At 53.4% G+C, this 27,908-nt stretch overlaps 3 protein-coding genes across 7 annotated transcripts; 2 read left to right on the forward strand and 1 right to left on the reverse strand.

Annotated features, from left to right (window-relative positions):
• Window positions 1-105: 105 nt before the first annotated feature.
• CTNS (cystinosin, lysosomal cystine transporter) lies at window positions 106-20,608 on the forward strand. Of its 4 annotated transcripts, XM_061390739.1 has the most exons (12): window positions 419-492; window positions 3,360-3,439; window positions 7,784-7,862; window positions 10,633-10,717; window positions 12,848-12,951; window positions 13,069-13,200; window positions 14,100-14,199; window positions 14,289-14,408; window positions 15,434-15,604; window positions 17,382-17,499; window positions 18,116-18,230; window positions 18,566-20,608. In XM_061390739.1, the coding sequence occupies exons 2-12, from the start codon at window positions 3,379-3,381 to the stop codon at window positions 18,612-18,614; spliced, it is 1,134 nt and encodes a 377-aa protein (XP_061246723.1). In that variant the 5' UTR covers window positions 419-492; window positions 3,360-3,378; the 3' UTR covers window positions 18,615-20,608. The 4 variants fall into 4 exon arrangements, with proteins under 4 accessions (XP_061246725.1, XP_061246722.1, XP_061246724.1 ...); XM_061390738.1 differs by lacking the exon at window positions 7,784-7,862 and having other exon boundaries at window positions 108-492; XM_061390740.1 differs by lacking the exon at window positions 7,784-7,862 and having other exon boundaries at window positions 109-492; window positions 18,116-20,608.
• TAX1BP3 (Tax1 binding protein 3) lies at window positions 20,391-25,562 on the reverse strand. Of its 2 annotated transcripts, XM_061390742.1 has the most exons (4): window positions 25,425-25,562; window positions 22,123-22,242; window positions 21,641-21,718; window positions 20,391-21,356 (listed from the first exon to the last, which is right to left on the reverse strand). In XM_061390742.1, the coding sequence occupies exons 1-4, from the start codon at window positions 25,461-25,463 to the stop codon at window positions 21,219-21,221; spliced, it is 375 nt and encodes a 124-aa protein (XP_061246726.1). In that variant the 5' UTR covers window positions 25,464-25,562; the 3' UTR covers window positions 20,391-21,218. The 2 variants fall into 2 exon arrangements, with proteins under 2 accessions (XP_061246726.1, XP_061246727.1); XM_061390743.1 differs by lacking the exon at window positions 21,641-21,718 and having other exon boundaries at window positions 25,425-25,558.
• A 142-nt stretch (window positions 25,563-25,704) lies between these two features.
• Window positions 25,705-26,597, forward strand: EMC6 (ER membrane protein complex subunit 6). Its single transcript, XM_061390744.1, has 2 exons — window positions 25,705-25,841; window positions 26,029-26,597. The coding sequence occupies exon 2, from the start codon at window positions 26,075-26,077 to the stop codon at window positions 26,405-26,407; it is 333 nt and encodes a 110-aa protein (XP_061246728.1). The 5' UTR covers window positions 25,705-25,841; window positions 26,029-26,074; the 3' UTR covers window positions 26,408-26,597.
• The last annotated feature ends 1,311 nt before the right edge of the window (window positions 26,598-27,908 follow it).

A 27,908-nucleotide genomic window follows, 5' to 3' on the forward strand; every position in this document is an offset into this window, starting at 1 on the left:
TCTCATCTCCCCATTGGTTGAGGAGGGCTGCGTTCCGCGCACTCCGCGCGACGGGCCCCAGGTATAGGCCGAGCCGCGGGGAAGACGGGACCTAGAGGACCCGCCCCGCAAGGCAGGGTGTGCAATGTTTTCCGAGGCTTCAGCTTCTCTCTCCAAAGTGTCTCGGAGTTCTCGGACAGGCCCTGGAAGATTCGAGAGCCCTGTGGCCCTAACAGGGACTTAGCCCCCCCATTTACCGTACCCCCCATCCCTGCCAAGTTGCCTGAGCCCCTCCGCTCCTCACCAACCCCTAGGTGTCTCACTGAGGCCCGGGAAAACTACAGCTCCCAGGTTGCATCGCGCCGAGGCCCGTAGTCCGCGAATCAGGCGGCTCGGGTCAGGTGACTTCTGGCCCGCCCTCACGGTATGTCAAGCCGACCCCGGGAAGCGGGTACAGTCCGAGACGACTGCCTCGTTCCATCTGGTCGATGCCCTGAGCCTAGAGGACCTCAGGTGAGAGCCGACGCGGCCCCGAAAGCCTCCCTCGGCTTCCCCGCTTCATTTCCCAGGCGGACCCCTTGAGGTCCAGAGACTGGCACAGCAAGTCAGTTGGGCAGCCTGCCGCGCATCCAGCCTCCCTCAGCCGCGCCAGGGTTCCTTCACCGGCCACCAGTCCCGGCCTCTCGGCACCGGACAGCCCCCGGGTTGAAGGGCTCTGGTAGTAGCGAGCGGAGGCAGGGGGCACCGGGCTGCCAGGATGGTTTTGGAGGCTCCGTTCCACTGTAGGTTAGCGCCCCTTCCCCGCCTTCTGCTTAGTTGTCGCTTGAATCCGGTGGCAGAGTTTGCAGATGGCTTTCCAGAGGGGAAACACTGAGAGGACAGACCACTTCAGGAACTCTTTTTGAGGTGCTGAGCGCCGGCCTGGGCTCCAAGGTGCTGAACGCCGGCCGGACGAAACCCCACTCCGTTCTCCGAGGCTTTCAGTCTGGAGCAAGCGGGGAGTACTGGGCCCTGCCTCTTTCAACAATGTTGAGGGAAATAACGTAGGCCTTGTGAGAGCTTGCTAAGTGCCCTCGACAAGGGTTGTATTTATCAATACTTTAGAGCATTGTTTCTCAACCGTTTTTTCTTACCAACCTCTCCCTCTTGAAATTGTAATACTGCTTATAAAAGGGCTATGGACTTCCCAGGTGGCTGGTGGGAAAGATTCCACCTGCCAATGCAGGAGACGCAGGAAATGTGGGTTCAGTCCCTGGGTGGGAAAGATCCCCTGGAGGTGGAAATGGCAACCCACTCCAGTATTCTTGCCTGGGAAATCCCATGGACAGAAGGGCCAGGTGGGCTACAGACAGTCCATGGGGGTGGCAAAGAGTCAGACACAGCTGAGAACGTGCATGCATGCATGCATCAAGGGGCCACAAATCGTGCTTCATTTTTCATCTACATCCTGTGATTTAGTTTCCACTGTCCCTGTTTTCACTTTAGGAAATTGGAGCTTGAGGCGATCAAGTAACGCCCCAAAGTAGCCCAACTCATAAATGGGGAGCTCGGGTTCAAACCTGTGCAGTCACTCTCCAGGACACACGTTCCTTGCCACTCCCTGTATTACTTCTCCAAGAGAAGACGATCTAGGGAGTTCCAGATGGTGGAACAGGTGACAGAATTAACTGGATACCTGACCAAGTGAAGCTGCCTCAGGAGACCCCTCACCCCAGGGAGCCCTGGGGAGGGGATTGGGAGTGGGAGACTTCTTGAAGCAATTGGCATCTGGGGGAGCAGCATGCCACACAGAGCCCATAATGATGAAATTCTCCATTTCTACTTTGTAGCATTTGGAAGACACTAGTTTTTGTGTAATTATTAACTTGATCTTTTTCGAACATTTTATTCGACCACATATCTCTCAAGGTCTCTATCTCTCCTGATGTCTTTCCTCCCACATGTGTCAGCCTTTGGGACCGGGGAACTTTTGTTGTCCAAGAATTTGAGGTCCGCAGTCTACATTCCACTCCTGTGGAATGAAGGAGGAGCCAGTTAGGCCTGATTCTGCACGTCTGAGTCCTCAAAGAAAACCCAGAATCTGCCCTGGGGGACAGACTAAACCCTGAGCTTGAGGACATAAGCAGGTGTGGAGAGCAGAGAGTGGCAAGAAGAGGTTGGGTGGGGGGAGGTCATTCCACATAGACCAGAGAGCAATTTCCTGCAGGTCAGCGTACAGAAAGCTGAGGAGAAGGGAGCATGGGAATACAGGGCCAAGGACAAGGCACCCAGCAGAGGCCAGAGAGTGGGGAGGTGGATGCTGGAAGGTGGGAAAGCTTTTGTACACTAAAGCAGCATGTAGAAACCAAGTTATGGATATTTATGCTGATCTGCCCCCTCCTGACCTTTGGTTCACCTCTCATGCGTGGGGGTTATGGGTACACAGCAACCCATCTCCTTCACTTAACCAATAAACTGCTCCAGGACTGATCTGGGGTTTGTTCCACACCAGGTCCCCTTTGTCAGTGATCCCTGCTGGTCCCAGAAAAGTGACACCTGTCAAATGAAAAATGACTCCTAATCAAGAGTCTGTTGGTGGCATTAACCTATAGACGCTTCTCCCAGGACAGGAAATAAAGTTAATTTCCTTAAGGTTTGGGGCTTCCCTGGTGGCTCAGTGGTAAAGAATTCGCCTGCCAGTGCAGGAGACAGGGGTTTGATCCCTGATCCAGGAAGATCCCACATGCTTCACAGCAACTAAGCCTGTGCACCACAGCTATTGGGCCTGTGCTCTAGAGCCCAAGAATTAACTGCTGAGCCCACATGCTGCAACTACCAAAGCCCTCGAACCCTAGAGTCTGTTCTCCACAAGAAAAGCCACCACAATGAGAAGCCCGCACACCACAACCAGAGAGTAGCTCCCACTCACTGCAACTAGCAGTGAAGACCCTGCACAGCCAAAAATAAATAAAGCTAGTTAAAGAAAAAATTTTTCCTTAAAGTTTATAGGTTCATGGAGTCAAATATCTGACTACGGTTTTAATATCTTGTGAAAAATAAAAGAACCTCCAGCCAATAAGGCTGCATCTTTCTTTCTGTTGTCTAGGTTGCACAAAACAGTTGAAGAGGGAAAAATTCAGCATTTGCCCACTTCCTCAGGGTAGGGCCTTACACAACCCACTGAGCCTCTCAGAGCCCATTTCCCCACATATCAAAGAAAGATAGATTCTCTCTAAACCTCTTCTCCAAGCTGGTGATGCAAAGCCTGTGAGGTCACAGGTGTGAAGTGAAAGTCCTTTATGAACTGTCCATGCATGGTTCCAGGTGGCTTATTGTCCACTTGTTGCTAAGCAGATCCTACTTTAACCTGAACTTCTCTTCCTCTTTGTGTTTCTTCCTAGTTCATCGAAATCAAGGAACATGATAAGGAGGTGGCTGGTTATTTTTATCCTTTTCCCCCTGCAGCTCATAGAGAAATGTGGTAAGTCTAGAAATGGGTTATCTGCTGTGTAGAGCGAAATGGAGGAGGTAGCCTTACTTGTTTGCAGCCAAAGGTTTAGGACCATCCAGACAGCATGTGTCCATCTGCCTCTTGGCTAGGTGGCCACCCAGGTGGTGGAACAGACCGAGGTCTGGAGTCCAGGAGTTTTACAGGGAGCCAAATGGTTCACAAATAATTGACCTTCTGCCCTGGGGGCGCTTTTCCCTTTTCTGTATCACCAAAGTCAAACTGTGGAGCTCCAAAAATCTGCTATAATGTCTGTAGAGAAGAGCTTATGTTCCACCCCGTGGACCTCACAGAGTGACTTATGGGTCCTGGGAGATGCTGCAGAAGCAGCTGAGGTGGCCACCTTGTTACCTGGTTCTGCCAAGCAAAGACACCTGAGGAGCCTGCCCAGCATCCCCTGGTAAGATGACAGAGCCCTTCCCTTAGAGAAGGACAGAGGAACTGGGCTCAGCAGGGCTAGGGGCCTTACAGAATCTGGGCTGGTTATCGAAAAACACATCAGGGTTTGTGTATCCTTGTGAGGCGTGACCTTCAGGGCAGGGCCCTTTAAAGGCCTGTATTATACCATCAATTTTCCATTGCCCAAACATTGCTGAAATTCTTTCCATGAACGCTGTGTAAAGCCTCCAGTGACACCAGGCCCATTATTTTGATCATCTGGCTGTTGTCAAAAATCAAATACAGGTGGAGAAGGAAATGGCAACCCACTCCAGTATTCTTGCCTGGAAAAGTCCATGGACAGAGGAGCCTGGCAGGCTGCAGTCCATGGGGTTACATGACTGAGCACGTGTGCATGAGGGTGGAGGGTCACGGGTTGGTAGCAATAAACTGGTAGAACTAGAAAAAATAAAAATAAAAACAAAATCAAATACAGGGACTTCCCTGGCAGCCCAGTGGTAAGAATCCACACTTCCATTTCAGGAGGCATGGGTTCGATCCCTGTTTGGGGAACTAAGATCCTGCATGCCACTCAATGAGGCCAAAAAATAAAATGAAAATAATTTTTTTAAAAGTACATCTTGGAAGTTCCCTGGTGGTTAGGACTCCGTGCTTTCACAACCAGGTGCCTGGGTTCAGTCCCCAGTTGGAGAACTAAGATCCCATGAGCTTCACAGTGTGGCCATAAATAAAAAAAAAAAAAGCAACTACATCTTAAAACCCCCAACCAAAGTTTCCAAATTAACCTTGCACAAACTATGCAAACCCTTGCCGAAGCTTGCCAAGTGCTACGCGCAGTGGTTCCACTGCTAGTCATTTGGGCTCTTGAGTCTCTGAGCAAACACTGGTCATCTGATCAGCTCTTCCAGGTTTGTTAAACAATCAGTCATGTTACTTTGCAGGCACACCTTGTGGGGAAGGCGTGACTTGTGGGGAATTGCTTGTGGGGAAGCAATTTCCGAGAAAGAAGAGGTTTCTTCCAAGAAAGAAAGAACACCATGGAGCCTAGTGTTCTTCAGTACGGATGCCAGAGCCCCAACTCCAGACCTGCTGGGTCATATTCTCTGGGACTAAGGCCCAAAAGTGTGCACGCATGCACCTTGGCTTGCTTTAAATAAAGTTCCATTAGTCATACTAATTCATTGCCCTCGGAAAGAACAAATTCAGCTGCTACTACTCAATTGTACAGAGGGCTAACAGGCCCAAAGAGGGTAGAAGTCTCTCCCAAAGTCACACAGCCACCAAGTAACGAGACTGGGACCCATGCTGCATTGTGTCACTGAGTCTTTTTTCCTAAATGTTATAAAGGAATAGTCAGAAACCACCATAAAATCAAGGAGCTAGAATTGGGTTTCTGACTTTATTCTACCCTGCCTGTCTTGTCTTTGCTTTGGGGAGTGGTCAGGGAGCTGATTCAATGGAAAAGACTGATGCTGGGGAAGATTGAGGGCCGGAAAAGAAGGGGGCAACGGAGGATAAGATGGCTGGATGGCATCATTGACTCAGTGGACGTGATTTTGAGCAAACTCCAGGAGATGGTGCAGGACAGGGACTGCAGGGATGCTGCAGTCCATGGGGTCGCAAAGAGACAGGACTGAGGGACTGAACAATAGGGAGGGCCTATGGTGAGCTTTCTCCAGGCAGGAACACTGAGGTGGGTTGCCAGGCCCTCCTCTCCTCCAGGGACTGAAAGAGTCTGCTTCATAGTTGTCAGAATTAAAAAAATTAATGAAAAGACCTGGCACCGAGTTAGCCCTTGATATATGTGATGGACTTCCTGGTGGCTCAGATGGTAAAGAATCCACCTGCAATGCTGGAGACCTGGGTTTTGATCCCTGGGTTGGGAAGATCCCCTGGAGGAGAGCTTGGCAACCCACTTCAGTGTTCTTGCTTGGAGAATCCCCATAGACATAGGAGCCTGGTGGGCTACATTCCACGGGGTCGCAAGGAGTTGGACACAACTGAGCGACTAAGCTGGAGAAGGAAATGGCAACCCACTCCAGTGTTCTTGCCTGGAGAATCCCAGGGACAGGGGAGCCTGTTGGGCTGCCGTCTATGGAGTCGCACAGAGTCGGACACGACTGAATCGACTTAGCAGCAGCAGCACATAGTGAGCTCACTCACCTTCAGTGTTTTTTGCCCCTGCCGGCTGTGGGTGGACCCTAGAAGTGCTGCCACCTAGTGGCAAGGACCTGAGCCCTGGACCCGAAGCCGCCCTAGGTTTGCATCCTGCCTCTACCATTTCTGAGCTGTGTGGACACGACAGTTCCCCTCTTGGGATTCTCTGTTTTCTTCTGTCTACAGTAGGCGTCACGTTGCCCACCTCTCACTGGTGTAGTAATTAGAGAACGGCAGTGGCTGGTGTGGAGTGGGAGAGATGCCAATGAGGATTCGTTTTTAAAAAGCAAAGGCCCTTCTTGGAGGAGCCTTCAGGGAGTCTCATTTGATTATTCCAATGTGGTATCCAGAGCCTCCTGCCCCGGAGCAGACTCTAAAATGTGCTTTTCTGGGATACTGTATGATGCCAGCTTCCTAACTGCCTCCCATCTTGGGCTAAAGTCCTGTGAGGACAGAGCCTGCACCTGCATTCCCGCGTGGGGCTGGCAGGGAGAAGGTGGCTCAGGCAGAGCTGAGAGGCCCCAGGTCCCAGAGCCAGGCCCCAGAGTGTGAGTTTCAGGCTGGCCAGTTCCCTTGTGGGAGATGAGTTTACTCTTCCTTTTCCCTGCCTCTTCCCCATCTCCTCCCTCCCCTCCTCTGCCACTGGCCCAGGTGTCCAGCCAGAGGAAGAGAAACTGCCAGGGAGGAGTATTGAGAAGGAGCTCAGACAGTGGAGGTCAAATTAGGGAACTTTTAAATTCCTTCCCAACCTGAGCATCTAAAATTTCATTTCTTCATCTTCTGCATTTGAGGGGTCTGGGGAGGGGAAGACCTGGGCCTCACCTTCAGCCACAGCCTCCGGAACGAACCATGTTCATCAAATGGAGCACCTACTTTCTCCTGTGGGCCCCCTTCCCAGCCCAGTCTAGATTCATGATCACACCTTAGGCTGTGAGTCACCCTGAAGTCTCTCAGGTGAGGGAAGTGAAGTAGACATACCTGGGGTGGGGGCAGGGATGGGGCGGTGCTGCCCAGAGAACACAGGAGGAGTCCCAGAGAAGGTAACTCCTGTGGCCAACTGCCCTGTATTTGGCCTCCCAAACCTGCTTCCTCCTTCACCCCAGAGGCCTATCTGCCTACCTCCTCCTGAGTTAACATCTTAATGCCAAGAAGAAATCTCCGGTAGTGAAACTCTGTGTTGTTCATCCGTCTCCCCCAAGTCCCCAGCAGGGTCAGCCTCCAGAAGGGGATCAGTGAATGGGGTAAGCTGGGCTTTTACAGGGAACCAAAGGCGGTTCTTTGAAACAAGATGTCTCTCTGAGACTACAGGAAGGGGCACGACTGGTTCTGCAGGGCCATTTTAGCTCCACGAACAGAGGAAACCCTTGTGCTTTCCATCTGAAGAGGTGGTTTAAGCCCACGTGTTCTAGTCCCAGATCGTGGCTGAATTCCTTTGTGACCAATTTTTGGGCTCTGTGGTTTCTATTTCTAGGTGACTCCTGCAGACCATTAGAGCTCATCTGTGGGGAAGGAATAAGCTACAGCATCTCCTGGCCAGGCCTGTGTCTCCCTCTGTCTCTGGCAGCAGGAGGAGAAAGTGCATAAAGAGGGCATTTCCCTCCCAGTCACTTACTTAGCTTCTCAGAACCTCGAGGGTCTTCGCCTGGGGGATAGAGGTGGTTATAAAGCGTAAGTTCAAGTGTCAGGGCCCCTCCTCCCAGTGTTTCATGGGCCTGAGCTCTCAGTTGTAATGACTCATGTTATTGATTTGGGTTGTTCCAGAGTCAACAGTTGACTTCTCTGTACCTCCCATCGTGAAGCTGGAAAAAGGAAGCTCCACCAGCGTCAGCATCTCCCTCCCGTAAGTTTCCCAGGCCCAGCTCTGTCCTCGGCCCAGCCCATTTGCCCCAAGGCTGGGTCAGGGCTGACCCCTGCTCACTATATTCATATTTTAAGTGATGCCCTTGCCTCTTCACATTAAGACAAGCCAGGGAAAGACAGGCAGCGGCCCTGGGCTGCAGATTGAGGTCCCAAGATCTCTCTCTCCCCCCACAACTGATGAAACTTTGTTTCTGGCAGGAAGGGGAAGACACGTGAGCCTTTTTCTTAGCTCCTTGAGTGACCAGCAGTTGATGCTGGACTTCAAAGTAGTCCTTTGCAAGGCTCTAAATATTTGAAGAGAATCCTGAAGATTGCTAGTGGAGGTGATGGAATTCTAGTTGAGCTATTTCAAATCCTAAACAATGATGTGAAAGTGCTACACTCAATATGCCAGCAAATCTGGAAGACTCAGCAGTGGCCACAGGACTGGAAAAGGTCAGTTTTCATTCCAATCTCAAAGAAAGGCAATGCCAAAGAACGCTCAAACTACTGCACAATTGCACTCATTGCACATGCTAGCAAAGCAATGCTCAAAATTCTCCAAACCAGGCTTCAACAGTATGTGAACCGTGAACTTCCAGATGTTCAAGCTGGATTTAGAAAAGGCAAAGGATCCAGAGATCAAATTGCCAACATCCATTGGATCACTGAAAAAGCAAGAGAGTTACAGAAAAACATCTACTTCTGCTTTATTGACTATGCCAAAGCCTTTGACTGTGTGGATCACAACAAACTCTGAAAAATTATTAAAGAGATGGAAATACCAGACCACCTGACCTGCCTCCTGAGAAATCTGGAGATCAGGAAGCAACAGTTAGAACTGGACATGGAACAACAGACTGGCTCCAAATTGGGAAAGGAATATGTCAAGGCTGTATATTGTCACCCTGCTTATTTAACTTATATGCAAAGTACATCATGTGAAATGCTGGGTTGGATGAAGCACAAGCTGGGATCAAGATTGTGGGAGAAATATCAGTAACCTCAGATATGCAAATGATACCACCCTTATGGCAGAAAGTGAAGAAGAATTAAAGAGCCTTTTGATGAAAGTGAAAAAGGAGAATGAAAAAGTTGGCTTAAAGCTCAACATTCAGAAAACTAAGATCATGGCATTCAGTCTCATCACTTCATGGCAAATAGATGGTGAAACAATAGAAACAGTGACAGACTTTATTTTCCTGGGCTCCAAAATCACTGCAGATGGTGACTGCAGCCATGAAATTAAAAGACGCTTGCTGCTTGGAAGAAAAGCTGTGACCAACCTAGACAGCACATTAAAAAGCAGAGACATTACTTTGCTAACAAAGGTCGTCTAGTCAAAGCTATGGTTTTTCCAGTGGTCATGTATGGATGTGAGAGTTGGACTATAAAGAAAGCTGAGCACCAAAGAATTGATGCTTTTGAACTGTGGTGTTGGAGAAGACGCTTGAGAGTCCCTTGGGCTGCAAGGAGATCCAACCAGTCCATTCTAAAGGAAATCAGTCCTGGGTGTTCTTTGGAAGGACTGATGCTGAAGCTGAAACTCCAATACTTTGGCCACCTGATGCGAAGAACTGACTCATTAGAAAAGAAACTGATGCTGGGAAAGATTGAAGGCAAAAGGAGAAGGGGATGACAGAGAATGAGATGGTTGGATGGCATCACCTACTTGATGAACATGAGTTTGAGTAAGCTCTGGGAGTTGGTGATGGACAGGGAAGCCTGGTATGCTGCAGTCCATGAGGTCGCAAAAAGTCGGACACGACTGAGCGACTGAACTGATTGACTGACTGAAGGTTGGGAGAAGGAGCTGAGTCACTTGGCAGCACTTTCTGAGATGACATCCAGCTCCCTTGGGTGGATCCCACTGTGTAGTGCTCCCAGTCAGCCTTATCTGAGAGTCTCTCCAGCTGCCCTCTGCTGGTTCCTGCACAAGGGTGCCCACCTAGTCCAGATTGTGCCAGAGAGCCCACCTCCTCCTTACCCTTCCCTGCTTTCCCCAGCTTGTGCCTCCCAGCCATGAGGATGCCCTAAGATGAAGGTCTGGAATCCTAGTGGGTTTTTTTTCCCCCTCTTTACCCTTCTCCCTTTTCCTCACCTCTCCTAGGATGTCTGATCTAAACCAGAGCTTTGGCACCAAGGCGTCCTAACAGACCTGCATCCCATCCCCAGATACTGCCACTTCTGCACACTGACACCTTGTAAATACAACGCATCATCCCCCTTAGCACAGAGTCCTTGAGCAGCCTCCCACCCCCTTCCAGATTAACTCCAGGCCTCTAAGCCCAGACTTGAGCCCCACAGGCTGCTCCCACTCAGACATGTCTCATCACTTTCTGGGGACTCTGCCTGGCCCTTCTCGGAAGTCTTTCCCAGGAGAGCAAATGCCGTGTTCCTGTCGGCCTCTGAACACCTTGTGTGGCATTCACAGAATATTTCCCACCAGCTGTGTTCTCATTTGGCCAAAGGGACCCCACCTCTCAAACCCCCAGGGCTAAGCACATAGCCCTGCTGCTGCTGCTGTCGCTTCAGTCGTGCCCGACTCTGTATGACCCCATAGACGGCAGCCCACTAGGCTCCTCCGTCCCTCGGATTCTCCAGGCAAGAACACTGGAGTGGGTTGCCATTTCCTTCTCCAATGCATGAAAGTGAAACTACGTCACCCTAATTGCCTGAGATATGCCAGGCCCACCACAAAGTCCAGAGGGCGGGTTGAGATCTCAAGGAGTCCAGCGTCTCAGCAGTAACCAGACTCTTGTCCTCCACAGGCGCCCTTTAAATGCAACCTTGGTGATCACTTTTGAAATCACATTTCGTTCAAAAAACGTTACTATCCTTCAGCTCCCTGATGAAGTAAGTAATGAATCTTAACAGAATGGGTAGAAAATGACTAGATAACAAAACACATTTTCACTAAGAGTTTGTGGAAGTAGGCCACCTTGTTTGTGCACCGGGGGCTGCCCCTGACCTGTTAGTCTAGAAACCTCTGATCTGGGGCTTTGATAGTCTCTTAGACAATGGATGTTTTATGCTATCAAGATGGAATTAGGAAGATGATGGTAAAAAATGTGAGGCAGAAATGGTTCTGAGAATGTAGAACAAATTCTTAAGATGAATTTTTTTAAGACCTTGCTCCTCAAAGAGCATCCATGGATCAGCAGCATTGTCTTTGCTCTAAAACTTTTTTTTAATTTTATTTGTAATGGAAGTATAGTTGATTTACAGTGTTGTGTTAGTTTCCGGTGTATGTACAGCAAAGTGATTGTTAGGTATACACACAAATATTTATTCTCTTATATATATTCTTTTTCAGATCCTTTTCCCTTATAGGTTATTACAAAATATTGACTATAGTTCCCTGTGTTATACAGTAGGTCCTGGTTGGTTATATATTTTATATATAATACAATACTGTGTATATGTTAACCCCAGACTCCTAATCTATCTCTCCCCCTTAAAACCTTTTAGAAATACCCTATCACAGACCTACTGATTAAAAATCTGCATATGAGTAAGAGTCCCCAGATGATTTGGGTCCACATTAAAGTTTGCAAATTTCCCTTCTGGGATTCCATTGGTTGAGTGTCTGGAAAAACCAGTGCCAGAGGCTGTCTGGCATAATAGTAATAGCTATTTATAGCCTTTATACATTTATATCTTAATAAACACTGCTTCCTCCTAACGGAGGATTCGAGCCAATTACCAGTCAACTTGATTTTTTTTTTTTTAAATCAGTAGGGAGGGGAAAAAAACAGATGAGAGATAAACACAGGAATGAAGATAAACACAGAATGAAGTGGTAGCCCTGAGGCTCAGCAGGAGGCCGTGAGTGGTTGTAGAAATGGGCTGCAAATCAGCTCTGAGCCCCTGAGCAAGCCAACAGTACTGACACATGATCAGATACAGGGCTGATGCCTAGTTCCAGAAGGGACTTGGTGGCCACTTAGAAACACAAACAGTGTTGCCAGCAAATCCTGCTAAAAGTAAGTGTTGATGAGGATAGGAAAATAAGAGCCAAGAGCAGTACGCTTCATGAAAATGAAGCTCACAAGACACTGGCCACGAATTGGATCACAGGCTTTGCAGCAGCCACTTGCACCATTTCAATTGTCCTGCCAAAGCCCCCTGATTTCAGGGGATAAGAGCCAAAATACATATTCAAGGGTCCCTGAAGAAGCCACTGCAACCCAGTGAGCCCCATTTTCACGGTGCCCACGACATGGGTGGAAGGTGGGGCCCAGGCATGATCCAGGGAACAGAGAGATGGGAGGAGGGGGACAGTGGGATCCAGTGAAGGTCTCATCCCGCTCCCTGCCTCACTCAGAATTCGAGAGCATCAGGAGGCGTGATGGGGAGGTCAGATATTACAGGCAGGCCTCCAGTTTGTTACAGCAGAGCTTTCGAGGAACACTGGACAGAGATGAGAATAAAGGTGTTCTCCCTGCAGTGTCTGGTGTGTTGCATCTCTTCTGGTTTGTCTCTTGGCAGCCAGGCTGGGCGTGGGGCAGACATCTCTCTGTGGATCTGGAAAAGCTGTCCATGGTAGAGAAGTCGAGTTAATAACAGTCATCATAGGGTAGTAGTGATGGTAAACAGTTCACTGCTTGCTGTGTCAGTGCCGTAAGCTTTATGGACATCATGTCGTTCAGAGCAACCCTGTAAGGTAGACTCTTGTGTCATCCCCTTTTACAGATGAGCAAACTGAGATCAGAGCTCAAATAACTTGTCCAAAATCAAATATCTAGTGAGAGGAAGAGATAAGCCAGGGGAGGGAGGGCCCTTCTGCTCATAACGTCTACACTGGAGTAGGGGAAATCCAGTTGGCTGATTGGCCCAACATTTCTCCCTCCTGTTAGGAAGTTCCTAGAAGGCAGGGGCTTGTGTGACCTGTCCCTCCATTCCCTAGTGAATAGCTTGGAGCTGGACGTTCACTAAAGGTCCCAATAACTATGGAGCTCTGGACCTGATTCAGTTTTCTAACAGGTCGTGGTGCCTCCTGGAACAACAAATTCCTCTTTTCGAGTGACGTCTCAAAGTGTTGGACAAGTTACCACTTATCTGCATGGAAATCACTCCAACCAGACCAGGTAGGATGGCCTCCACCAGCGGGGGCCCTAAATGATGAGGAGGGAGCCAGTGCCAGCACGTGGGGTTTCTTCCAGACCCCCAGCCCCAGCTCACACTGGTCCCCACGTTCTCTCCAGCCCAAGGATACGCTTCTTGGTGATCCACAGCAACATCGTCAGCATCATAAACCAGGTGATTGGCTGGATCTACTTTGTGGCCTGGTCGGTCTCCTTCTACCCTCAGGTGATCACCAACTGGAGGCGGAAAAGGTAACCCACAGAGCTTTACAAGCAGGTTCACTTGGGGCCAGTAGGACGGGCATTCCAACGAAGCTGTAGGCAGCCTGGATTCCGACTTATCCCTCTGCTCTTCTGTCTTCCTACCCGCCCACCCCCACCCCTGCCTTTCATTTTTATTTTATTTTATTTTGGCTGCACTGGGTCTTTGTTGCTGCACGTGGGCTTCTCTAGTTGCAGTGAACGGAAGCTACTCTCTGTTGCGGTGCTCGGGCTTCTCATGTTACCTGGGTCTTCAGCAGCTGTGGCACATGAGCTTAGTCACTCCTAGGCATGTGGAATCTTCCTGGACCAGGGATCGAACCCATGTCCCCTATATTGGCAGGCAGATCCTCATCCACTGTACTATCAGGGAAGCCCCTGCCCTTTCTTAGAAGTGGTGTGATGTGAAAGTTCTAACAGCCCATGTAACAGTTGCAGTGCTGGGCATTTGGTCTTTTGCCCAATTCAGCCCCTCTCTCTGAAAGCAACCAAATGGGGCTTCTCAGTTGAGATGGAGAAGGAGCTGGGTAGGCGAGAAGGGGAGGGGGGTCCACCCACAGCTGCTGTGCTCCTGGTCCCCGCGGCCCTGGAGGAATTTGTGTCAAGTTGGAGAAGAAAGTTGGCCCACCTTGATTTTAAAGACCCAGGCTTCAGGCACAAGGCCAACAAGGCGTGTGGGCCTCTGAGGGGCTGCTGAGCTGGGACCAGGGTGGGAGGCACTTCGTCTCTGCAGGAGGCCTCCAGACAGCCCCAGGAGGAGGAGGGGGTCAGATGGCATGGGGTGGGCCTGGAGAGGGACTGAGGACTGTGCTCTCCTTGGGGAGTTCTGTGTCCTCCAGGCCCCCAGGCTCCCCCACACCCTGCTTTGTCTCCCCGTCCCTCTCCCCCAGTGTTGTGGGTCTGAGCTTCGACTTTGTGGTCCTCAACCTGATGGGGTTCGTGGCCTACAGCGTGTTCAACATCGGCCTCTTCTGGGTGCCTTCCATCAAGGTACAGCCCTGCCCGGCCCCGCAGCCCCACCAAGCTGGCCGGCGGTCAGGCTGCCCCTCACCCCCCAGCTTCTCCCCACCCCCACACAGGAGCAGTTTCTCCTCAAATACCCCAACGGCGTGAACCCCGTGGACAGCAACGACGTCTTCTTCAGCCTGCACGCGGTCGCCCTCACCCTGGTTGTCATAGTGCAGTGCCTCCTGTACGAGGTGAGCCGCGACCCCAGGCCCCCAGCTGCCCTTTTACACAGGACACGGAAGCCCCCAGAAGGGAAATGTGTCCATCCACTCACATCTGCTTTTGGATCATAGATCAGGCCCCACGCTGGGTCCTGTGAGCCCAAACCCTCGGGCGCCCCCAGGTCTGCGGTGAAGGATACAGAGGGAGGCAGTGACGACCCAGCAGGCTGAGAGCTGAGCGGACAGGGAGAACACGGGCAGTTTGTGGGCCCCACAACTCAGCAGGGAGGAGGGGGATGGAGGGCGCTGAATTGTGGTCCATGGGATGAATAATGTTCTGTGGTGATGGGGAAGAGGGCCAGGGTGGACCACCCCTGCAGGGGGACAGACCTGTGAAGCCCAGGGAGCAGCTAGAGGAACCGAGAGCAGGTGGGTGTGGCCAGGATGGCAGTGGAGGGAGCAGGAACAAGGGCCTGAGAGCCGAGCTGGGAGCCTGGGCACAGCTGTCGCTGGAGGACCACCATCCACTGAGCAGGGAAGGACGGTGTGTGTTAGCACGTGCTTCAGGGCGTCACTGATGCCACTGTTCTCTTTCACTTCCCTGTGGGTGCACCACTTCCCCCCGGGAATTCTCTTCCCACCTGCAAGGTCAGCCAGGATTGCTCGGCCTGACCTTCACTAACCTTTTGGATTTTCTTACCCTTTGCTGAGAAGGTTATATGAGGGAGGCCTGCTTTGGGGAATGGTACACAGGTTGGGGAGAGATTCCAGAGTTGAGCAGGCTCCCTCGGGTGGCCAAAGGAGCCTGGGCTGCAGTGAGGTGCCAGGCCTCCGACGTGATGGGGGCCAGGTCCTCGCATCCTTCCCTGCTGGTGGGTTCTGAGAGGGACCCAGTCCTGCAACGTGGGAACAAGAAGCAAAAGGGCTCTGCTAAGTCCAAGAAGGATGGAACCAGAGGCTCTGATAGTGACAAGGTGTAGGTGGTACTGGGCTCTCCGCACCCCACCCCCACCCCACCCATGTCCCTCCCTTCCCCCTCCCCTTTTCATCCCCAGAGAGGCAGCCAGCGTGTGTCCTGGCTGGCCATCAGCTTCCTGGTGCTCTCCTGGCTCTTCACACTCATCGCCCTGATCATGGCTGCGGTCGGGGCAACCACATGGCTGCAGTTTCTCTTCTGTTTCTCCTACATCAAGCTGGCAGTGACGCTGGTCAAGTATTTTCCACAGGTACCTTCAAGGTCTGCCCGCCTTTTCCCGTGGCTGTTAGCATGAGAGGGACACGGATCCCTTGGGGGCAGCTTCTGACTGGGGCAAGATGTGGGTTGGAAAGCTACCAGGAGGCCAGCGAGCCCAGCAGGAGTGGGACATCACACCAAGCCAGCCGTGACCTCTGCCTGCTCTTCCCTAGGCCCAGAAATCCCATGGGGAAGTTGGTAGCACTTCTCTGACTCGCGCTCAGCTCTGAGAGTCGGGGTCATGTAGATCACTCTGGTCTCTCTCCTTTGCCACCTTTCTAATGACTTCAGTCTTGCCCGCCACCCTACCACCGCTGCCCATGACCACCAACTGATGTCCCTGACAAGCCATGGCAGGATACTGGGGAGATGAGCTGGGAGGAGGCAGCCCACCAGCACCCAGGGTCCTCCTTGTGGGCCCTCAAACCCTCCCTTGAGTGCTCAAGACAGTCCTACTCAGAGTCGGGGACTGAGACACACAGCTTCCGCCACAGCCAGAATGGCCTAAGACCAGTCCAGGTATGAAAGAACTGACAACCACAGGCTCTACTCATGAATCTGGGACCTCATTTAACTCGCTTCCCAGCACAGGGAACCTTTTGTTCCAGGGACTCAGGAAGGAGAACCTTTTGGCCAGAGTCAGGGCCAGTCCCCTGGAGGGCATGGAAACAGAGCTATGCCCTTAAGGATCAGCAGGACTCAGTCCCATGGACCAGGGAGGAGGGGCCACTCCAGGCCAGTGCTTTCTCCACAAAGGTGCTGTCGGAGGAGGCCTTGCTGGTGGAGCAGTGTGAAGCTAGGAAGGTGGGATCGAGGTCCAGGGGGCTTGGGAAGGAGGCTTCAGAGTAGGGGAAGGGTCTGGGGGAAGTAGGGCCTCAGTCCTGAGTGTGGGAAGGCTTGGGCCTGGGAAACCTGGGAGGCAGGAGCCTCAGTTGGAGATGCCTAGGACCATCCAGGACTGGAGAGGTGGCAGCAAGCACAAAAGACAGTGGGAGAGGGCCAAGAAGGGGACCTGACAGGTGGCTGACTGGGAGAAGACCACTACGGAGGCCAAGCCGTCCCTCGGGTGGTGAGAAGAGCGGTTGCAGAGACGCCCAGAGGGGGCTGGTGTTGGAGGAAGAGTGTGGGGCCCTGATACCTGGAAGAGGAGTGATGTCCAAGTGGACTGGACCTGGGAAGCCCAAGGTGGAAGCCCTAGAGCCTCAGCAGGGCTGGGGAAGGAGTTAAGTCCACTCCATAGGTGGGAAAACCGAGGCTAGAACTCAGGTCACTCTCCCAAGGTAACACAGCTCCTGTGGTGAAGCTGGGATTCCAAAGTAAGTCATTGGACCTCCCAGGCTGGTTCATAAGCCCAACGTGAAGTCCAGGCTGAGTTTGGGGAGAATCTCCATTTGAAGGTGAGAAGAAACAAATCAGAGTTGCCTGAAAGCCAGGATATATGGAAGGATGAAGAAGACGGAGAGACAGCATCCACACACACCCCTCTCCCTCCTCCCATTGCCCTGGCTGGAGTGGGGAGTCTGGAGCCGGGGGTGGAGGTGGGGAGGGATGGGGAGGAGAGCTCTGTTTGCTTGGCTCACAGATGAGACCCCAGGACCCGCCCAGAGTGTGCCTGCAGCTCCAAGTCCAAAGGTCACTGTGTTTTGGGGGCTGAGGTCCAAACAGAGGAGTAGGAGGCATGACAGCCGCTCTTGTTTGGACATAGTCACAAGGTGCGGGAGGCCGCCGGTCAGCCCCCTCACCGCCCTCCGTCTGTCTGTCTGGCCCAGGCCTACATGAACTTTCACTACAAAAGCACCGAGGGCTGGAGCATTGGCAACGTGCTTCTGGACTTCACTGGGGGCAGCTTCAGTCTCCTCCAGATGTTTCTGCAGTCCTACAACAATGGTGAGTCAGCCAGCAGGCTGCTGCCCACCTGGACAGCTGGAGGCGCAGGGCGGTAGGGGCAGGGCTTCCTGGGAACCACCCCTCCCCTACTCGGGAATCCTAGCCAGTCCCAGGCCTTGGGTGAGGCTCACCTAGGGGGCATTTCTAAATTCACTTGGCTGCGTCCTTCCCAGGTGGCGCAATGGTAAAATATCAGCCCGCGCTATAGGAGACCTGGGTTTGATCCCTGGGTGGGGATGATCCCCTGGAGGAGGAAATGGCAACCCACTCCAGTATGCTTGCCTGGGAAATCCCATGGACAGAGAAACCTGGCAGGCTACAGTCCATGGTGTCTCAAGACAGACACAACTGAGCACATAGCATGGTGTGTGATCTTAGTTCCCTAACCAGGGACTGAACCCGCATTCCCTACACTGGAAGGTGGATTCTTAATCACTGGACTGACCACCAGGGAAGTCCCTTGCCTAGGGGATTTGGCAGCTAGAGGATTTGTGGTTTCCTGGGCAGAGGAGGGAACCCCCCTCCACTGACTCCCTGAAGCCCCACGTGCTCCAGCTGTTTGAGAAGCATCCAACCTAAAACCACAACCCATCCCATCCCCTCTGGCTGTTTACAGACCAGTGGACACTGATCTTCGGAGACCCAACCAAGTTTGGCCTCGGCATCTTCTCCATCATCTTCGATGTTGTCTTCTTCATCCAGCACTTTTGCTTGTACAGAAAGAAACCAGGGTATGACCAGCTGAACTAGCTCCCCGGGAACCAGTGGAAAGAGCCCAGGCCCGGGCCCTGGTGGGGAAGTTTCCATCAGGAAGGCTGGAGAAGCGGTCTGGAGAGCTGGGCTGGCTCGGTGCGGAGAAGCACTCTGTTCCTTGGGGCCAGACGCCTTAAACTTGAACCAGCCTGCCTTCATCCTGGACTCTGCCAGGCCAGGGAGGACCCTCCCTCTGGGATAGGCACTCTGACTGTGTGCAGAGATTAATAGCTGGCGGTCTGTTGCCCCGGGCCTTTCTGGTCAGGCGCCTGGCCCTCCTGCATCTTGATGCTGCATCTTTGTTTTCTTTAAGGCTTCAGGCAGCACACAGGGCTTCTGGCAGCCGTCCCAGGCAGGACTGAGCACTGAGCTTGGAGCTGAAGGCCTTGCCCCGCCGCCCAAGCAACCAGTGTTTCTGGGAGCGGCCTGAAGGACTGACCGGGCAGCTGGGAGAGTCAAGGGAGCCTTGCTGCCACTGCTGTGTTCAGAGACCAAGCAGCCAGGTGCTGTGTCTGATAGACCCGGAGGCGCTGGTGTTGGTGGCAGAGGGGCTAGGACTTTGGGGTTAGGCCTTGGGGCACCGCCTCTGAAGGCTGCGTCCTCTGAGCACTAACAGTGCGGACACTCACCCTACATCCAGGTGGCCACAGCCAGGCTCTCGTAAAGGACCAGTATTTCCAAACCTTGAGGTGCCCAACAGATTGGTTCAGAACCGAGCTCACATCCAGCTCTCTCAGAATCTTCGTCACACTAACGAGCCATTTGGGATTTTTCAGAGGGCTGCTTTGGAAGTGAGTGGCTTACTCTCCTCTGCCTCTGCCTACCTCCACTTTCCCATGTTCAGGCCCCACACGCGCTCCTTGCCCCAAGTTTGGAGGATAGGACACACACATACACACATACACACACACCAGTCTGTGCCTTAGAGGCATGTTAGACCTGCCAAGTGGTGAGAGCAGCCCCCTTCCCTCACTTTCCCAGACTCCGACCTGAGACTCACCAACTTGCGGCTGTTCCAGAGCCTCAAAGGACTTGAGACCACCTCACACACTCCTTGTGGGCCCAGCCTGATCCCAGAGCCCCTTCCTTCCCACCCCAAGCAGTCGTCCTGCCTCTGGCAGGAGGGGAGGTAGATGTGCCTTGTCCATACCTCGAGCTTGTCGATCCATGAGATGGACGAGGGGCTTCTGTCCTCAATTAAACCTGATTCATTTCCTCTCTGCAAACTGAGCATTTGCCAGATGCAGGAGGCAGGTGTGCTGGCTTCCGAACCAAGTCCTTAGGGCTTAGAGAGACAGCCTCAGTCATTCCACCGTAAGGAAGTGCGTGGGATTTGGAAGTTCACCAATCCCGAAATGGCTGTGTGCCAACCCAGTGTATCACCAGGGGAGCCCTGCTGGGCGGCACTGCTGGATGCTCAGGGCCAGGCTGGTCCCACAGGAGCCGTCTGCATGACCAAAGGTGTGGCAGTCCAGCTGTGTGGCCGTAAGCAAGGGCTGGATGCGTTCTTTAAGGGTATGTGGGAGAAGGGGCAGGGGAGGGGGGTGGTAAATCTTCCAGATTCTTCCTCTAGCCAGCTGTACTAAGTATCAAAGAATTTAGGGACTTGTTTCCCTAAAGCAGAAAGTGCAGCCTGACCAAGCCCACATGCCTCATTTATTTGGGCCACCCAGTGTGTGGTTGGGTAACACACTTTAAAGATGGGAGATTGCAAAAATCTGACTTGCCTAGGCTAGTGGGTCTATGAGTGGTGGCAATTCCCAGAGTCAGTATTGCAACCAGTCCTGGGCCACGCAGAGGGCACAGCGCCCCCCAGCTCACTCCCATACCATCAAACCACAGCCTGCATCCCTGGCATGGATACACTGAGTTCTCTTATGTCTAGGGGGTGCGTGTCTGCCCTTGGTGTCCATGAGGCCCCTTCCCAATGGGAGCTGAGGCTAGGTTACACCAAGGTAGTGGGGGTCTCCCTGGCCCAGTTCCAGGGAAGGAACTCTCAGACATTCCCACAGAGCAGCCCTGGCCCAGTACAGCATCAGTGGGTTTGGGAATAGATGGGCTTCATCCACGGCCAAAGCCCTCTGACAATTCACCCCCAAGTATCCCTCCCCCGTGTCTCAGCAAAGACCCCTGATGAATGAATTCCAGCACTGTTTATTGGGCACAGAATGTAGGGCAGCTTCCCACTGCCCCATTTCCACAGTAACCAAAGTCAGGCCAGTGCCCTCACTAAGAGTAGCTCCCACGTGTGAATTAGTAAGCTTAAATTCCAAAGTTGAACTGGCACCTCCAAAGAGTGAGATAAAAAACACTTTGTATCAAAGCTGTGATTAAAAAAATATAAAAGTTAAACCCACAGGCATAGAGAAAAACGGGCAATCCTGAAAACTGCCCTGAAATGTTACCCTCGTCTAAATCCTGTAAGCAGGTGAACCCTGGGGGAGGCCAGCGCCCCTTGGGGGGTGGGGGTGAAATGGGGTGACTTATGAGCCTGCCTGGCTTCCATCCAGGCAGACCTTCGTAGTGTCTCTGGCAGTGAATCGAGTCCCCTCTGGGGAATGCAGGGAAAAGCGTGGGGCACAGGCACTGCGGAGCTGAGAAACAGGGGCAGGGCCAAGCCCTGTGCTTCTCAGCTGCGTGGTGCTATCAGGAAGTGGGGCCCCTGATCACCTGGGCACTACTGTGGCCAGGCAGCAGGGTCTGGGGACCGAGACTGGTCACTGCAGGCTGACTGTGACTCGGCTCCAGGCCCTGTTGCCAGTCCTCAGCATCCAAGGGGGAGAGATGGTCCCAGAGCCCTGGGCCAGTGCGGGGAGAGGGGATCAGGCCGGGCCAGGGATCCGTTCTTGCCCTTCTGAGCGGGGGACCCAGCAATGAGCAGAAGCCAGGACGAGAGGCAGACAGAGCGTGGAAGTGGTGTCACTGTACAAAGGGTGGGCAGGCACAGCCGGGGCCCCTGGCAGCTGCTAGGACAGCATGGACTGTTGCACGGCCTTCTGCAGCGATTGCCGTGTCACCAGCAGACGCACCACCTCCTCCGAGCGCTTGGTGAGCCGCTTCCGGGCCTGGTCATGTGTGACCATGGTCATGTCCCAGCCGTTCACCTGGCCCAGGGAGAGAACACAGCCCCCTTCAGGTCACTGCCTTCTGGGATCTGAAAATAGGATGGGCTTTGGGGGCCTAGGTCACCCAAGCTGATGTCCCCGGGCTGGGCACGTGCTCACACACACACACACACACACACAAGAGGGATCCAGCACAGGCTCCTAAACTACTTCGGTGTGTCTCCCAGGTGCCCAGGAAGATAGGTAGGGACAGCCCCACCACCCCCAAGGGCTTTACACCCTCCAGCACAAGCCTTGTTTTCCTCTTTCGGGACACTGGTTACCTGCATGATCTTGTCCCCGATCTGCAGCCCAGCAATTTCCGCAGGGCCTCCTTCGGATACCCGTGTGACGTAAATGCCCTGGGAAGAGGCAGCCCACGTCAATCCCTGGGGGTCACTGGACTGGCCACCTAGCCATAGAGCAAAGCCAAGCAGCGCATACTCCTAGCCATGTATCCCACACCCTGGCCATGCTAAGACAGCTAAGGGGGAAGTAGGGCAGCCCCACGGATGCTCCAACCCCTGCTGGCCACCTGGGCCTTCCTATGCTGGGAGGGCTGGGAGGCCTACTCTCCCCCACCCCACCCCTAATTACTCCCACCAGATCATCTCTTGGACCTTCTTTTTTTCCTTGGACCTTCTTAAGAGAGGACCATTTGAGAGAGAGGAGGTCTGCTCCTTCCACAAAGGCCCAGGAAACAAAGAGCCACTATCTCAGGCCTCTGTGCCCCACAGAGAGATCCCCAGATCCTAGTCCAGCTCACCTTGTCTGTCTTATCTTCTGAGAAAGGGTTCTGGGAGGGATCCTGGTCAATTCCACCTCCAATGCTGAAGCCCAGAATTAAGTTCTCACCTTGACGCAGCTTGTGAATTTCAACTCTTTGCTGGCAAAGATGAAAAAAAACAAGGGGATGAGCAGATGTGGAGAGCAAATGGGGTCTGTGACCCCTGCAGCAGCCTCAGGCGGCTGGGTAGACATGTCCTGGGGGAAGGGCCCAGGGCCTCCTGCAGGAATCTAGCTGGTCACCAGGAATCTAGCTGGTCACGAGGCTGGGAGGCTGGGGGGTTGAGACAGAACTCAGCCATACCAGTCCACCCCCACAACCCTCCGTCCCAACTTCTAGCTTACTCTGCCTCAAGCACTAGCCTTCCTCACACATGTTAAGCCCCTCCTGGCCCAAAAGCCAGGCTGCTGTGGCTGCTCTGGATGGGCTCCTGTGTCCCAAGGGAGGGACCACACAGGGCAGGAGTGGTCAGGCCCTGAAAACAAATGCAGGCACCTGGCTGAGCCAGTTCAGATTGCTGAGCCAGCCCTGTCCAGGGCAAGCCAGGAGATGCTTCAGGAGAAGCAGAGACTGGACTTGCACAGAAAGGAGGAAGGGCTGTCCTGGCCAAAGGAACAGGAGCAGAGGCTTGAAGGTGCTGTGGATACATGTCCACGAGACCGGAGTGTACAGTGCAGGACCGGAACTGGGAGGTGAAATGAGGCTGAACCCAGATCAAGAAGGCTGGGAGGACAGGAGGGAGGGGGCATCTCCCTAAGCCTCAGGCCCTGACTTGAGCAGTGCAGGAAGCGGAGAAGGGATCTAGAGCTCTCCCACCATACTCTGAGGTTGGGGGTTCCCATCTGTGCCAGGCTTCTTTCAAAGTCCTCAGCAGGCACCTCCGGTCACCAGATGCTGGGAGCCAGACCAGACAGCCCCACCTCCAAAGTTGAGAGTCTTAACAGGAAGAAGAAAAAAACCAAACCAAAAGGTGACTGGATCTCGACCAGAGGGGCTTCAGGAAGGAGGTACTGTTTGCACCAGGCCTTGGACTGACCAGGAGTTCGGCCACTTGATCTTGATTCTGGGCCCTGGAGCTCTTAGGAGTTGGGGAGGGCTGGGTGATGGTAGATCGTGGTCAAATTTGATGCTAGAACGACCACTCAGGCAGAAGGGGAACAGGTGTCTCACCAAGGTGGAATATGGAGGCCAGGGGACATGAGCCACTAAGAAAGTGAGATCTACAGATTCCAGGGACTTCACTGGCAGCCCAGTGGTTAAAACTCCTCACTCACAATGCAGGAGGTCCAGGTTTCATACCTGGTCAGGAAACTAGATCCTACAGGTCACAACTAAGACCAGGCGCAGCCAAATTTCAAATAAAATGAAAAAACAGACTCCAGACTACTTGTGGCAGAAAAGCATCAAGGGAGCACCGGGTTGGCCACCTGGCCTGGCTGAACACAACCACCTCCCAGATGGGGACCCCAGAGGGGAAGGAGCATGCTGAGCTGGAGAGCCAGGAGCGCTCCAGGCAGGGGTCCAGAAAGCAGACCAGCCTATGAAGCCAGAGTTCAGAGGAGAAGCCAAAATGTTCACTACACGGGAGAGGGCATGGGGTAGGGAGGAGCTGCTTCCACCCCATCCTGGATCCAAGACACAAGAGGGAGAGGCCAGACCCCACCCACCGTGTTCAGACATGTTCCTAGTATGAGAAGAATTGGAAGGCCAAGGTCCTAAAGCTTTGAGGAAGGCCCAGGGACCAGCCATGACATGTGAGAAAGGGGTTGTAGGAAGAGTGACACCTGTGGCCCACTGGACCTACGTCCTCGTGCCCAAACGTGTGCGCTCCTCCGGGCCCGCCTCCACCTCCTCTGACATACACCTCTGCACACCTTTGACACTCTCCAAGGTCAGAAAAAAGTACAGGCTCTAAGACTGAGAGAGAAGGTCCCGTCACTGATTTGCTGGGCAAGGTCAGGCAGGTTACTGCCCCTCTCTGCTTTCCCACCTACACCCATTTTTTTTTTTTTCCCAGCTAAGGAGCAAACTTGACCTGTTCTCTTTAGGGCAGCTAGAGAGCTGGGAAAAGCCGGGTGGTGCAGCCAGGGTGAAGCTGAGGACTGCTGTCAACAGGTCCTGGAGCTGGTGCTCTAGGCTCACCCTCAAAGGTCAGCTTTTATCAGTGGCTCCCTGGTCACACCACCTGACTGCAGGAGTCCCCAGCACTGCCATCTGAAATACTGTAGCCAGTCCCAGGCCCCAGGGATGGGACTTCCACCCAACCCGTTCGCTGCCCAGAAGGCATTTCTTCTCAGCGACCTGGTTCCTTTCTGAGGGCTTCTTTGCACAATTAGGCATGACCAGACTTCTCTCCCAGGGACGGGGGAGCCTGGTGGGCTGCCGTCTACGGGGTCACACAGAATCAGACACGACTGAAGCGACTTAGCAGCAGCAGCAGCAGACTTCTCTCTAGGTCTGTTTCCCCACCTCAGCCACAGAATGGGGCCTGCAGGTCCCATCCAGCTGTGGCATTAACATCTGGCTCTAATGTCCCCGTCTGCCTTTACCTATTCTAATAGTACTTGGCACCCGAGACGACCCAAGGGAGGAGAGTAGGGCCTGAGCGGACCCCAAAAGGTCTCCTCAGGCCCCAAGTGCCAGCTAGGGGGCCTGGACTTTGCCCCAAGGGCTGGGAATCCATGGAAAGTTCGATCAGGATCGAGCCCGTTGCATGAACCTTCACCCTGGCCCGGGCGGCGGTGGGTCCGAGACGGAAAGGCTGCACAGGAGGGGTGAGGGTCTGGCTGCTACGCTGGCCCCGGCCACCTCCACCCCGCAAGCCTCCCTCTGGGCGGCGGCGCCGGCTAGAGCGGAGGAAGCACTTCCTCATTCCAGAGGCTGCGACTCATAGACGTCGGGGCCGGCGCCCGCCCCTCGCGGCTGCCCAGCTGGGGACACAGATCCAGGAAAGGGGCGCTTTCCCAGACTCCCACAGCCGGAGCCTTTCTCCTCAATCTTCGCTGCTCCCGGCTGGCTGAGAGAAGTCCAAAGCGGCGGCGGTAATACGCGGGGTCTGGCCTGGATCCTGGCTCTTCAGGAGGTTTCTGGGTCCCAGACTCTTCTGTTGCATGGATGGGGAAGACCGCGGCCCGGCTCAGGCAGAGCGGGAATCGGAGCTCTGGCTCCAAGTTTGCAAGAGCCCCGCTCGACGCTGTGTCAACCTGTTTGGGGTGTCAGTTTACCTATCTGCAAAGTGGGGGCTAGCCAAGACGAGGAGGAGCCCGCGCGAGCGCACTCACCACCACGGCGGTGACCGGCTGGCCCGGGACGTAGGACATCTCGACCCCAAACTGGTAACCAAGCGTAGTTTAGAGAAGCCCTCAACGAAAATCCCCGCGGCCGCGCCCTCTCTTGGTTAACAAAGGCGGCCCAACCAGGCCCGCCCCCTTATGAATAGTTAAGAAGTCTCCGGCCAATCATCGACCGGAGCGCTGTTCGGCTTTCGGAAGTCACGGCGAGTGCGCAGAAAATCAGAGAGCGGGTGGAGCGTACTCGGAGCTACCACTGCGCATGCGTCGTAAGGCTGGCACCGGGGCCAGGCGCCTGCGCAGCCTGGGCCGTCCCAGCATCCTCCAGCGCAAGATGGCGTCGCGGGGATCCGTACCCGAGGCTTTCTGAGGGAACGTCGAGTGACCGCGTCCGCGGCTGGGTTCCAGGTAACTGAGCGAGTCTGGGCGGGAAATGCAGATGTACCGCCGGCACCCCGAGCTCTCAGCCTTCTCAGCGTCTTTCGAAGGTCCGAGACCGAGGGGTGCGGGGTCTCGGCGGCCCCAGGGGGAGGGGCGGCGTGAACCCAAACTCGCCATGCTCCGGGCGCCACTTGTAACTTGGTTCTCTCCGCAGCCTCGCGTTGCTCCACGAGAAATCAGACTGAGCCCGGGAGGGTGCGATGGCCGCTGTGGTGGCCAAGCGCGAAGGGCCGCCATTCATCAGCGAGGCCGCCGTGCGGGGCAACGCCGCCGTCCTGGATTACTGCCGGACCTCGGTGTCGGCTTTGTCGGGGGCCACGGCCGGCATCCTCGGCCTCACTGGCCTCTACGGCTTCATCTTTTACCTGCTCGCCTCCATCTTGCTCTCCCTGCTTTTAATTCTCAAAGCGGGAAGGAGGTGGAACAAATATTTTAAGTCGCGAAGACCTCTCTTTACAGGGGGTCTCATCGGAGGCCTCTTCACCTACGTCCTGTTCTGGACATTCCTCTACGGCATGGTGCACGTCTACTGAAACGGGGGCAGGGATGACTTTTTTTAAAAAAACAGATCGGGAGGACTGTTGCCAGAAATTAACACCGGGTAGATTTACCTAGTTTTTAAATTGTTGGAATCGCTGCTTGTTCTGTAAAGTTATAAATAATTTATATCTGAAGACGAAGAGCCTGTACAGTTCTTCAGATTAAATGAAGCGTGAGACCCTTTGTGGAGTTTTTTTCCCTCCCTCATCGCATAACCCCTGGCTGTCAGGGGGTGCAGAATCCCTGGTACTGACTCTGGGAGAACTGGGACTGGGGCCTTGGCTTTCTGTCTTGATTCCTTGTCCACCCAGAGAGAGGACACGAGAACCTAAACAAGGAGAGAACTTACCGTTAGCATCCTGAGAACTAGTAACAGTTAAAGTGTTCCCTACAGGGACAGGGGAGCCGGTCGAGCTACAGCCCATGGGGTCGCAGAAGAATCAACTTGGCAACAACAAATATGCCGGGCATCGTACCTTGTACCGTTTACACTTGTTACTTTTTTACACTTGTTATTTTACACTTGTAACTCAGTTACTAGGTGCTGAGTTCCTCAGTCATGTACCACGCTTTGCAACCCCATGGGCTGTAGTCCACCAGGCTCCTCTATTCATGGAATTTTCCAGGCAAGAATAGTGAAGCAGGTTGCCGTTTCCTTCTCCAGGGGATCTTCCTGATGCAGGGATCGAACCCAGGTCTCTTGCGACTCCTGCATTGGCAGGCAGATTCTTTATCACTGTGCATGTTGCCTCCCTGTGGGGGAATCGTCACCGGTCCCCAATAGGTGGGGATACTCCTACCACTGTACTCAACCAGGATTGCTACCTGATGTCACAAATAGATTGTGATAAGGACTATGAAGAGAGTACAGAGGAGCCCCAAACCTAGTCCAGATTATTGGGGGTGTGTGTGGGGGGGCGTTGGGTAGCTTCCTTTAAGAAATAACATTACAATTGAGACTCAAAATTGTGGAGAAGGGGGTTACGTGCAAGAAAGTGCATGTGTGAGGGCTATTGGGAAGGAAGGTCTTTGGCCTGGGTCTGCAGTTAAGAGGCTGTGAGGTGGGCCACAGTGGGGGGTTCTGCTTTCAAACCAGACTTGGGTCTGCCCACCCACCCATGCACAGTCCAGCTAATCTGCTGACACTGTAGCAGTGTTTATCACAGGCAAGAAGCAAGGAGACCAGGCAGCCAGTGCTCAAAAGGCCTAAAACTGCCCACCAGCTTTCAGGGAGAGGCTTTTTTGAGATAGGGTGAAGGAGAGGGTTTCAGGGTGTGTTATTAACTTGAGGACATTCTTCTGATTGGTTGCTCTTGAACTGACTGGGAGTCAACACCATCAACCAAATGGTTCTAACCCATCTGGGGTCTATGTGCTTGTGTGCAGAATGCAGTTAACTTCCCCCTGGTGAGGGTTTCAGTATCTGCTAAACAGCTCAAAAAACATGGCTCAAAATATTATCTGTAGCCCCTGGGAAGGGTCTAAAGGTCCTGG

Source organism: Bos javanicus, chromosome 19, assembly GCF_032452875.1.
Source record: "Bos javanicus breed banteng chromosome 19, ARS-OSU_banteng_1.0, whole genome shotgun sequence".
Lineage (NCBI taxonomy): Eukaryota > Metazoa > Chordata > Mammalia > Artiodactyla > Bovidae > Bos > Bos javanicus.